General features: G+C 41.2%; 1 protein-coding gene and 1 long non-coding RNA gene across 2 annotated transcripts in view; both read left to right on the top strand.

The window, feature by feature from the left end:
* The first annotated feature begins 6,020 nt into the window (after positions 1-6,020).
* On the top strand, positions 6,021-7,924 carry LOC308040208. Its single transcript, XR_013922107.1, has 3 exons — positions 6,021-6,352; positions 6,776-6,873; positions 7,889-7,924. It is a non-coding gene; the product is annotated as an uncharacterized lncRNA (long non-coding RNA).
* Positions 7,925-8,149: 225 nt separating this feature from the next.
* CENPC (centromere protein C) overlaps positions 8,150-12,466 on the top strand; it is a gene marked incomplete at its 5' end in the record, with an annotated part of 67,078 nt that continues 62,761 nt past the window's right edge. The window contains 4 exons of the mRNA XM_080343834.1: positions 8,150-8,283; positions 9,207-9,407; positions 9,994-10,373; positions 11,018-11,861. Of these exons, the coding sequence (XP_080199960.1) occupies positions 8,150-8,283; positions 9,207-9,407; positions 9,994-10,373; positions 11,018-11,861 (1,559 nt within the window). The remainder of the gene's footprint in view (positions 8,284-9,206; positions 9,408-9,993; positions 10,374-11,017; positions 11,862-12,466) is intronic.

Raw genomic sequence — 12,466 nt, 5'->3', positions numbered from 1 at the left:
TTTCACAAGAGGGACATGCTGCTTCAGCTTCTATCTCTTGGGCTGTTACCCAAAGAAGAACATGATTAATAAGAAAAAAAGGGCACAGGAGGAGTAATAACAGGAAGAAGAATATGAAAAGGAGAAGGAAGAAGAGGAAGATGACCAGCAGGAGGAATAGTAGGAGAATGAACAGGAAGCAGAATGGGAGGAACAAGAAAATTAACAGGAAGAAGAAGATTGGAAGGAAAAGAGGATGAGAAGGATAAAGAAAAGGATGAGAAGTATAAAGAAAAGGATGACAAGGAAAAGGAAGAAGAGGAGAAATAGGAGGTGAAGAAGGAAGAACAAGAGGAGAAAAAGGAGGAACCAGAGGAAGGGAAAATGGAGGAAGAGGAGGAGAAGGCCAAGAGGAGAAGGTGTTAAAGAAAGAACAAAAGTGGAGGAGGTATAGGAAGAACAGTAAAACAAAACTAAGGAGTCAGAGGAAGAAGAGAAGGAGGGACAAGAGGAACAGGAAGAACAGATTGAGGTAGAGTAAGAACAGGAGGAGGAGAATGAGAGGAAGAGGATAAAGAGGAGAAGACAAAATGAAGAGGAATAAAAGGAGTAAAAACTTGAGGAACCATTGGAAATACACTGAAAAAAAGGGATCAACAGAAGGAGGAAAAGGAAATGGAAGGAGGAACAGGAAAAGAAGGCAGAAGAGGAGCAGAAGGGTAAAGAGGAAAATGAGGAGGGTAAATGAAACCAGAAGGACTAGGAGGAACAAGATGAGAAGGAGGAGGAATAAAGAGGAAGAGGAGAAGAGGGAGAAGAAAAGGGGAAATAATAGGAAGAACAGAACAAGGAAGATGATGGGAAACAAGACCAGGAGGAGGACTGGGAAGAAAAACAAGGAGGAAGAAGAACAGAAGGAGGATAAGGAGAAGGAAGAACACAAGGAGGAGGACAAGGAGCGAGAGTGGAAAAAAGAGGAAGAACATGAAAAAGAGAAAGAAAAAGGAGGAAGAGCAGGCTGAACAGAAGAGGAAAAAAAAGAATAGGAGGAGGAGTTGGAGGCAGAAAAATAAGCATGAGGAATAAAAATACATGGAAGAGAAGAAAAGGTAAGAGCACGAGGAGGTAGAAAATGAGGAAAAACATGAGGAAGAGAAGGAGCAACAAGACAAGGAGCAAGAGAAGCATCCATCTGCCCCATATCAGCATCAAAGAACTTGCCCCAGTGAGAGGGGGGAAAGAGCAGCACCTGGAAGCGTAAAGTCTCATACTCGATTTGAGGTCAGCATATGCTGCCGACTCTTTGCTCAGTGTATTATCACGGAGGAAAACAGACTGAAGGGATTAAAAGGATCTTTTCTAGTAAGGTGTGTGAGAGCGTGCTCCTCAGTTTGCTCCAGGGAGACATTCAAACCATGAGGTTGCCTCCTGACTGTGGTGGATGTCATCTGGAGGTCATGGCAGAAAAACTGGGTTTTATTGCTTACGACACTGGCTCTTTCATAGGCTGCTGCCAGGGGGGGACTGCTCTCAGCTACCTCTGAAATAGTATTTGTAGTATTTTTCATTGGGAATGGACATTAACCGTGAGACTCAGAGTTGAACATTTTGTAGCAATTCGCTCAAGGAATTACCGGATGGCCAAAGTAACATTGGAAATAAATCTACCTATGGTTGTTTATAACTGGCAGGGATTAATCAGCTTTGCAGTGTGGATGTGGGAAGATTTCTCATTGTGAAAGAGCTAAAGCCTTTAAAGAAATTGTCAGGGAGATGACAGTTCTGAAGTAAAATATTGGCATTGGTGAAATGAGAGGTGAAATTCCCCTCAGTTTCACAGAACCATGATTTTGGCCTTCCCCTTGGTGTTTAGAAAGAAGATGAGATAACCAGATCTGGTGCCTGGATGCTTGGCACCAGTGTGTGGTAAAAAGCATCCTTTTAAATTCTGGTTATGGGCTATATTTTGCTGATGATGGAAGGTAATGTGGAGACTGTGGGGTTCTGTTCTCAATCAGTCACTTGAGCTCCTTGTTGAGTCCTTCAGGAACGTTTTAAAGCAAAACTTGCAAGCCCCTGTGGTGACTGTAAATGTTTGGCAGCGTTTAGAAACACGAGTAACTGATGCACCATTTGCCATGAAGCAAGAACTGCACCGCCCCCGCCCCCGCCCCCGCCCCCGTCCCCACCCCCACCCCCACCCCGCGCGGGGCAGCAAAGCGGCTTTGAGAACGGGAATGGGCGCGGAGGCAGCCTGCCCTGGCGCGACAACAGCATCCGGTAGGGCGCGTGCGCAAAGAGACCGCCTCCATTGGCGCGCGGCGGCCACCGACCAATGGGAGGGGAAAGGAGGCGTGGCCGGCCCAGTGTCAATAGCCGGTGCGCGCGCTCACCGGAAAGACAACAGCGGTTCGAAAACGGCGGGAGGGAGTGGTGGCGGCGTGTCTCGGTCCCGTGATGTCTTCGTCCGCATCGCGGCGGCGTGTCTCGGTCCCGGGGTCCGGGACGTCTTCGTCCTCATCGCGGCGGCGTGTCTCGGTCCCGGGGTCCGGGACGTCTTCGTCCTCATCGCGGCGGCACCGGCTGGCGGAGGACTTGGTGAGAGAGCGCGAGCGCGGGAGAAGAGGCGGGAGGAGGGGAGGGAGTGTGCGCGTGCGTGCGTGTTTTGGGGGCAGGGGCCCTTCTCTGGCATTACAGTCGGGGCGCGGCCCTGTCTGTTCTGCCGGCGCTCCTGAGGGGCGGGCCCGGCGCGCCTTCAGGCCTGCCGGCGGGGCTCTGAGGGCCCTCTCCGCTTTCCCCTGGGCAGGACGGGGCCATTGTTAGTGCTCTGCCCTCCCTCGTGGCCCCGGTTGCTGGCACAACTACTTTCTGCTTTGAAGTTTGTCTGATTTGTCAGACGCAGCTGCGTCTGTCGGTTGTCTCTGGAGATCTTCCTTGCACGGGTAAGCATGTAAAGAACACTGCCTCTTGTTTAGACACGCGAGAGGCGTCCTCATCTCATTGCTGCCGTCCTCTGGCAGAGATATGTGGAAAGTTTAGAAGCTCTCAATGTGTAGCTGTGTATGAACACAGCAATAAAGAGACTGTTAAAAGCTCATCTAGCTCAATTACAGGAATATTTCATTTTTTTCTATGGAAGATTGCTTGCCAGTTGAATAGACTGTACTGTGCTACAAGGGGAAGAAGTTGAAGGCTGAAGTGTTTGGTTTGCTGTGAAGTACAGTTCTGTACTCTTTCTGAAGTGATGACTTTTTGTTAGTTTTTTCCTGTACAACCTGGAGTTTTTTCCTGCCTTTTTAAGGTGATGTTGAAAATTTCATTAAATCATTTCAGTAGGATCAGAACCTCAAGGACTATTGAGTCCAACCATTACTTAACTCTAGCACTAAACCATGTCCCTAAGAACCTCATCTAAATGCCTTTTAAACACCTCCAGGGATGGTGATTCCACCTCTCCCCTGGGCAGCCTATTCCAATGACTGACAACCCTTTCCATGAAGAATTTCTTCCTAATATCCAATCTAAACCTCCCTGGTGCAACTTGGGGCCATTGCCTCTTGTCCTATCACTTCTTACTTGGGAGAAGAGACCAACACCCTCCATGCTACAGCCTCCTTTCAGGTAGTTGTAGACAGTGATAAGGTCTCTCCTCAGCCTCCTTTTCTCCAGGCTAAACCCAACAGGTCCCTCAGCCACTCACCATCACACTTGTGGTCCTGCCCCTTCACCAGCTCTGTCACCCTTGTCTGCACTCTTTCTAGTACTTCAATGTCTTTCTTATGATGACGGGCCCAAAACTGAACACAGTATTCAAGTTGGGGCCTCACCATTGCTGAGTGCAGTGGCATGATTACTTCTCTAGTCCTGCTGACCACACTATTCCTGATACAGGCCGGGATGGTGTTGGCCTTTTTTGCCACCTGGGCACACTGCTGGCTCATGTTCAACCAGCTCTTAATCAACACCCCCACATCCCTTTCTGCCAGGCAGTTTTCCAGCCACACTTCCGCAAGCCTTTAGCACTGCCTGGGGTTGTTATGAGCCAAGTGCAGGACCTGGCATTTGGCCTTGTTAAACCTCATAAAGTGGCCTCAGTCCAATGATCCAGCTGGTCCAGATCCCTCTGTATGGCCATCCTGCCCTCCAGCAGAGGAATTTGCAGTGGAATAAATCCTTGTGTGGTTTAGGTTAGTTTTATTACCGGAAGTAATATCCAGTGAGAGTCACAAAAAAGTGCAAAGAAAGGTTAGCATGGCAAACTTAGGAAAAGTGTGCTGAATTCTGTTGTTAGGGATAGATGATCTCCGTGCTGCGCGTACACTCTATTCCAGTTTACACAACTGAAGAAGAGGTCATTATTTTTTTTTAGTTAAACATTTAGAATTTTTCTTGGTGAAAAAATGCAGTCTACTTAGCTCTCTGATTTTTCTTGACTTTTGTTGATACAGAGAGTAATTCTGGTAATTAATATACTGTCATTTGACTTACTATCACTCTAGTTGGAGTACTGGCTGACTGGAGTAGTGTCTGGTATTTGAATGACTTAAGTTACACTCCCAGTTGGAATATATGACTGAGTGCTGGGAGTTACTCGAGACTCCATTTGTACCGTGAAGCAGCTGATGTGCTCTCACTGCCTGCCAACGTCATCCTGCCTGTGAGAAACATGGCCTAAGAATCTTCATGTGAGCAGTTCTCCAAGAGCTATGGATGTGTTTTAAGGTTATGTCCTGGCTTGCTTTGTGGTAGTTCATTCCAATTCCTTACTTAAGAGTACTTCTGTCATCATCACAGCATTGCTAACTAATTCCTTAAATTCTCTGTGATTTTATAAGTGTCTCTGACTTTAAATGCAACAGGTAGTTGATGGTTCTTGAGGAAAGGTGAATTTCTGGCAGCTGGTACAGGGGTTATAGCAACTGGTGGGTTCTAAGAAAAACAGGAGTGTGGTAACTCACACTAGTTTCAGATTGATCCAGAATTTTTGAGACTTGCTTACATGACAAACAGGAGATTGGTTACTTATTTGTTTTGCTATGAAGTGTCAACATGTTTAGTGAAAACTGATTCTTATTTCTTCACAGAATTATCTTAAAACTGACTACAGACCAAGATTCTGCTGTGGAAGAGGGTAACTTGCATTTAAATTTTTATTCTTAGATAAGGTCTGGAAAACTTGTGTTGATTTTCATCTGAGAGCTTAATGTCAAAACTATTGGGTGTATTCTATTAAACTGATCATATGATGTTTCCCAATTTTTTTGTATTTCTTAACTGTGGGTGAAGCAAATTGTTCTGGGGGACAAAGCATCAAGGGTTTCCTTCATATTCCTATGCTGAGGCAGCAGAATGTCATGTAGCTGTACCTAAGCTAGCCTTGCGTGTGCTGTCTGAGCTTCGAAGTGGTGGTCTGTGCAAACATTTTGCCCTTTGGGAGGTAGAGAAATGAAGCCTGGGCAGAGTTCTAGCTTGAGTTCTTCAGCCCTTGCTGGTAGATGTTATGAATGAGTTTGAGTATTTGCAGTGCTGCAGCTTTCTTCAAAGATGTGTCAGTGACCTTTTGTTACTGAAGCCGTCCGTTTTTAGGCATGCATTTCATGAGCTTACCAAGTTACCTGTTTTTAAAGGCATATATATAATAATCATTGTGAGAGAAATGTTATGTAGATTTTCTCTTCTTACTTTGGTTTTCTGTTATTTTGGTTTTGATCAACATGGTCCATTCTCGTTTGTCCTGGGGAGGTATGAAATAGTAATCCAAGCAGCTGAGCTGTTTGCTTAATCACAGGTTTGATACCTCAAGCCAGTTTTGCTGCTGAACCTTTGGAGAAGCAGAGAGTAACTGGATAAGTGGTAGAAAAAGAAGCAGCCCTTGTACGAAAGGGTAGATGTGCATCCTACACATTTAATTTCTGGGTCTGCTGAGCCTGGATCATTGTGCAGGAAACATTACTTGAAGACTGATAATTTATTTATTTTTTTTTCCTAATGTATTACTTCAAGCAAAAATCTGTGTTCATCCCAGAACTCTGTTGGGCTGTTGCAGTAGTTGTATGCTTTCTCTTATGTAGAGATATTTCTTCATTCTCATCATGTTCTGCAATGGTGGGGCTTTCTCTTCTGGAATCCAGATTTAGATGAGTTTCTTTGCAGATATCTCTGCATGAAAGTGGTAAGTAAAATATATTAAAGCTGAGACTAGTGGAAATAATCTAAATTTGCAGGTATTAAGAACTTCAATGCTATTATATTGCTGAGATGGGAACATTTAGTATATTTGATTGAAATTTTTTTTTTTGTTTTCTTTATAGAAATGAGATTAACGTACAGCCAGGTCAAGATGTGATGAAATTCATAGAGGATTGTTTTAAAAGTAAGCTTTTATTTCGTGTTTTGCTCAATTTGCCGTTTTTGATTGTGTGTGTGTGTTTTTTCGTTTTTTTTTTAAAAAAAAACAAAACAAAACACAACAAAAAAAACAAACCTCAAAACCACAAATAAACCAAAACAAAAACAACCAAACCAAACAAAAAAAACCCCCCAACAATAGGACACAATGACCCATTTATTTCTTTTATTATATCCAGTGGTAAATAAATAGAAATAAAATGGATAAAAGTCCTTCTTGAACTATTTAAATGCACCCCTTTCCCAGCCTTAAACTGTATTTTAGCTCTCTGACAGAGGTAATATTTTTCCTGAGTAGTCATGACCTTAATGAGCCTTAGCGACTTGTTAACATAAATGAAATGTGGACAATTGCAAGAATTTCTTATGTAGAGATTTTTCTTTATAGATGCTGACAGTGATCTCACTATAGGATCTCCCAGTCCAAACCTTTGCTTACCTTCTGTTGTCCAAGATGAGAAGACTACTTCAACACCAAGCACGAGTGTAAGTTAGTTAAGGCGATGTCACAACTTAGCATTGGGTACAGTTTCACTTGAGTACAAGTTTAGTTGTCTAGAATTTAGTTCTCTGTGAGTGTGGAATGAATAAGCTCCATATATCACATGTATTAGTATCTCTAGGCTATAATTTAGCCATCTATAGTAGTTGTTGGTGATAGTTTTTCTTCTTTTGTTGTGACCTAATAGTAAGTATTCCATAACAAGGTTTATTTAATAGCTTCTTTTCGTGGCTTTTTGCTAATGAAAGCTTTATCAGCTTTTTGTCCAGGATAGTTACATTTCTCATGGTATTGGGTTGAAGCATGCTGCTGTGTAACTAGGGGCGAGTGTGGCTGTCTTCGACTCCCTTGGGGCAATTGAAAAAATAATTCTTTTATAAAAGCAGCTTCTCAATTCCTGATAAACAGGTACAATATAATATTATCTCTGTAACTTTACTGAAGAGTGGAAACAAGTTGAAGGACTTGTTAATATGTTGTCTGAGAGAATGATGCAAATAGTCTAGTTTGTATATTTAGTTTGAATTTTTTTTTTTTTTTTTTGTAAAAAGAGGTTATTTTATTGAAGACGGTGCTGAGAACAGGCATCCTGTATAATGGTGTTTGTTTACTTTAGTCTGATGTTAGAATACTGTATAATCTTGAAGTAATTCTTGCAAAACCCCAGCCTGACTTAATAAAGGTGAATTAAATAATTTATTCATTCAAAGGAAAAGAGTAAATAGCTTGCTTGTGGACTAGCAGGATGTCTTTGTAAAACTGCAAATTGATTTTTACATTGTACAGTGTACTTGTTGATTGAAATTTACAGTTAGTTATAGAAAGTCTTACATGATAGAAAGGTGAAGTGTCTAGTTATAATAAAACTGTGCTTCAAATGTCTAGGAATTAAGGGAAGGAAATTATATTGTGTTCTGTAAAAATTTTTGTTCCTGTCAAAATACTGTTGCTTTATAAAATATTTTTCTTTCTCTCATTATTCTTTATCAACTCTGACAGCCAAATGCAGGGTTAAGTAGCTCTGTGGAAAGAGCCTGTAATTCTGCAGAGTCCTTGCCTACAGTCAACAGCAGAGGTTGGTAGCACTATCATAAAGCTTCTTGGGGTAACTTTCTTGGGATTTTGCAAGCTTTTGAGTAAACAAACCTATTCAATATATATATGGCAAATGGTTACATGAATTGCTCCTGCAGCCTGCAATACAGAATTGCATAGCCAGTTCTAAAAACAAACAAACCAAAAAAACCCCACCACAGTCTCATGTGTCTACATGAGAAAGAAATATCTGAAAAGATACACACAATTTCTGCTGTATTTTCAGACCCTGAGGATGATCATGCACCTGTTGGATCACCTATTCTTTTGGAGGAAGTGGAAAGTTCTCCTGTACATATGTAAGTAGAGCTGATAATTCTGGTCCAGTTCCCCCCTTTGTCCCATTTTCGGGTACATTAACACAGTGGTTTTAATCATTTATGAGTTTGGATTGTGAACTCCTAAAAAATAGTTCCAAGCTTTTTAGACAATTCCTGTATCTGCGTTTTAGAAAGGACAGCATTATTCTTCATGAAGTATTCTGCTGATAAGGGTTAATTTCCAAAAGTGCAGTACCCAAGTGCAGGAAGCGTATCAGAATAGATCCAAACTCCTTTTTTCCAGGGAATTACCTCAAATCATCAGCTTCTCACACAGTCTAGACTTTTTCAGTGAATTCTGTTGGCAGTGTGACCTTAAAAGTTAACAAAAAAATTTGCTAAAGCAGAGATGAGCAGTCACTGTTCCTCTCACTCTGAAGATACAAATGTTTTATCCAAAGCAGAACCACTTCAGTTGTGGTCATTATCTACTCTTCAAAAAACTGGAAGCCCAGCTGCAATAGTGGCCAGTGGTCTCAGCCCCTGTTCTGCTTTCCTGGAGGACTGAATCTCCAGGACAGGTCACTGAGAAGGACTGACACTGGTCTCATTGACACATGATGTAGTGAGACTAGGAAGAGAGTGCACCTAGGGTTTTGGAAACCTCACAATTCCTGAAGCACGGTCTCCTAAAAATAGAGGTTTGTCTTGTGCAGCCTGCACTTTGATCAAGAGTCATACGGTGACCCATGTGGCTTTATTGATTTAGACACTTGCTTCTTACTATGCTGGGCAGTAGCACTGCTAACCTGTGTTCTAGCAAATTGCCAAATGGAAGTCTTGTTTGTAACAAGTGAGATGCTGTCAACAGGAGAAAAGAGAGCATCTCTCCATCCATACAATACTTTTCTGTGCACTCAGGATTTATAGTGTCATATGTGAATGCTGTTTCTCATACACAGGTTACATTTGGATGGCCAGAGTACTGCTGCAGTGAAGGGCTACTCCGAAGGCGAAAATTTAGAAGACCTTGAAACTGCAAGAGATGAGCAGGTTGATCTCCTGCAAGGAGCAGAACGTACTGCTATGTCTTCTGTACGGAAAGAGAAGTCTTTTGCTATGATGGCCTTAGCAGCTCTAGCACCAGGAACACTTGGAGAAAGGTACATAATTTGCTAGTAAAATAACTTAGGCCTGAGTACTGGAGCAATGTCTTTGTATCTAGAAACATGGTCTGGGAGAATGTTTTGTGATAGTCCGTTGTTCCTGAAAAATGCAACTTCAGAAAGGGTTTGAATAATTGCTTGAATTTTGTGCTGTTAAAAGTAACAGCAGTGTTAAATCTTGTCTGCCAGTAAAATAGTATGTAGCTGTTGAATAGTATTTCAGATTGAGACTGAAATGTTATGATAGGTGGGTTCAAGGATTCAGAAACACCTGATGTGATTCTGAAGTTAGCAGTGATCAAGCAGATCTGAGCTAATCTGGATCTGACTGGTTAGATAGGAAGTTGACTACCCAGTGTTTGAGAAATAATGAGATATGAATGTGAGGCCACAGCAAGAAGAAGCAGGTCTTGTCATTGTTTGGAAGAGCAAGGGCAATGAATGATGGACTTTAATTCTTCTGAGGAATGTCCTGTAGTGTCTTCTAGAGTCACCACTAGATTTGCAAGGTTGAAAGTTTTGTCTCTCCTTTTTTTTTTTTTTTTTTTTTTTAAGTGATTTGAGTACTTTGCCTCTCCTTTAGGTATTCAGCCTCAATATCACAGCCATTACCGGCTCCTGTCAAAGATGAAGCTATAGAAGTAGAAAGTGAATGTGAATTTTTAATTGTATCAGATGATGCATCTCTTACTTCTTCATTTTCAATACCATGGAAGAGCACCAAATCAAAAAAAGATGGCTCTGCAACTCCTGTTCTGAAATCTCAGCCCTCTGAAAAGAAGACCACAGAGAGTAAGAACAGCAAGAACAAAAAAGTACAGGGTGAAGCACTTAGTAAACAGAAAATACCTGTTTTGGATGTTCGAGTACGTGACTCCAAAGGAGCACCACAATCAGATCCAGTCTCTTCTAACAGTGAAAAAAAGGTCTTTAAGTCTCGAAGGCAAAGCAGTGCTCATATGGGTAAGTTATTTGACAGATATTCAGACTTCTGCTTCAAGGTTGGCTTACTGTTTTTTTTTCTGTGTTATTTTATTGTGCAATGAGAATAAATTAGGTGAGAGATGTTAATGGATTCCTAACTGTTTCAGCTGCAGTTAGGCTTGGGTGTATATAAGGCAGAGATACCATGTTTTTCCTCTTTTTTTTTTCTCTCTTTTTTTTCCTTTTTTTTTTTTTCCCTCCATAGCCCTTTCTGTCAGGACACTAAAAAAAATTAAGTGAGCAGTGTTGTGTTTTCTTATGAGCAGACAAAGTTAGGTACCCACAAGCTATTGCTCTCTGTGGAGAAACAAAGATTTTTTAGGAATTACTTGGTCAGTTTTGTAGCAAGGAGCACTGAAAACTGGAAGGCAGACTGCATGTAACATTTCTGCCTTCTTTTTCTGCTAGGAAATACTGGAATTACACAAAAAATTTGATTATTTCATAGACTGTAGTTTAGAGAAAGCCTTCTTTTAACCCTCAGGGAAAAATCTGGTTTTGTCATAATTTTTTTCTTTTTAAATGATTCTTGGGTTTATTTTTATTTGCTCAGATGTCAACATATTCCTTCAGGTTTTCATGGGTTAAAGATATTAATATCCAAGTGTTCTGTGTATTGATAGGAAAGGCTAAAAAGAATTCACTTAGGCAAGGCTCTCCAAACCAGAAAAATGACACATTCTGGGAACCAGAAGCCAAAGAACTGGTGTTGTCACAATCTGGATTGGAAACAGAAACATCTGGATCAGACCAGTGTAAACCACAGGTGATGCCAAGTCAGGATTTGCCTGTGCCCTCAGCTGGGCATCAGCAAGAGTGGACTGTCTCTCTAAAAACTTATCTCAAGTCTTCCAAATGTCTGCAATTGGCTTCAAAAGCTTCTCAGCACCTAGGTCACAAGAAACAAAATGCTCACCAGAGGCTTTCAAAAGTAACTGAGAGACTGGCAGAAGGTCTGAGAGAGAAGCATAAAAAATCTGTCAAGAAAAGTAGTAATAAAAAGCCTCAGTTACAAAGAGGGGAGAGTTCTGACAGTGAAGCTGGTGAGGAAGGGTTGGAAATACAGCCTGTACAATTGCCTGAAGTGTTTACCTTACCCCTGCCTCAGAACTTACAGACTTCTGTGGTTCAAAAGTTGGATAAGTCTGGAAAACCTAAAAATGCATGGGACACATGGAAGTCACTTGGTGATGCTGTTAATACAACTCCTGTAAAAGTACTAGACATAGACAGCGTGCAGAATTATGAAAAGAAACAATCATCAGCTAAGTCAGGGAAGACGCCCAAGAAGATTCCTCACAGAACCAGTGAACATGTTTGCTCAGACCCTGAGGACGCCTCAGATACTCAAAATACAATGGATTCTGACAGCTCTTCTGTACAGCATGTGGCAATAAAAAAACAGAAGCCATCAGCCACAAAAATAAAAAGTAATAAAAGAAAACGTAACATGCCACATGGACTACAGTAAGTTGTTTTTGTTTTTTTGATGTAATACTTTACAGGTGTGGTGGAACTTGGTAGATAATTGTATGCATTTTGTTAACTTCTAAGCAATAATGGCACAATTCAAACATGGGACAGTTTCAGGCTGGTTGAATAGTTAATGAGAAACTAAGTAGTGTATTCAACATCCTATTCTCAGAGGTGGCTGCTAGATCTAGTGTCTCCTTCTGCATAAGGGAATTTGTGCTGGCATTTTTGAAGTGTTCTTTTGAGACCTGAGTAGCTTATCTAAGTTAAAAACAAACTAAACTCCCACATGTGCACACAGCCCCACCCTCTCATAGAATAATGTCACTGTCAGGTTTTTTACTTCAGTTATAAATAATACAGTGGTTAGTTCTTGAACCACATTTATTTTTTGTGGAAGTAATTTTACTAATGATTAGTAATCAAAAGAGGAATTTATTTAACCAGTCTAAATGAGGTTTTTAATTACTATTCTTTATCTTGCTTTAAAAAAAAAAAATTGTTTGCATATGGTTCTGTTCAGTACAGAAAATTATTGACCTACATGTTCCTTCCAGTAAGTAAAATTGGCTTAGTAAACGTAATAATAATTGTTTCTC

This window comes from Nesoenas mayeri, assembly GCF_963082525.1.
Source record: "Nesoenas mayeri genome assembly, chromosome: 4".
Taxonomy (NCBI): domain Eukaryota; kingdom Metazoa; phylum Chordata; class Aves; order Columbiformes; family Columbidae; genus Nesoenas; species Nesoenas mayeri.
The sequence above is the reverse complement of the archived record's forward strand: the minus strand, read 5'-3'. Positions and strand labels throughout refer to the sequence as shown.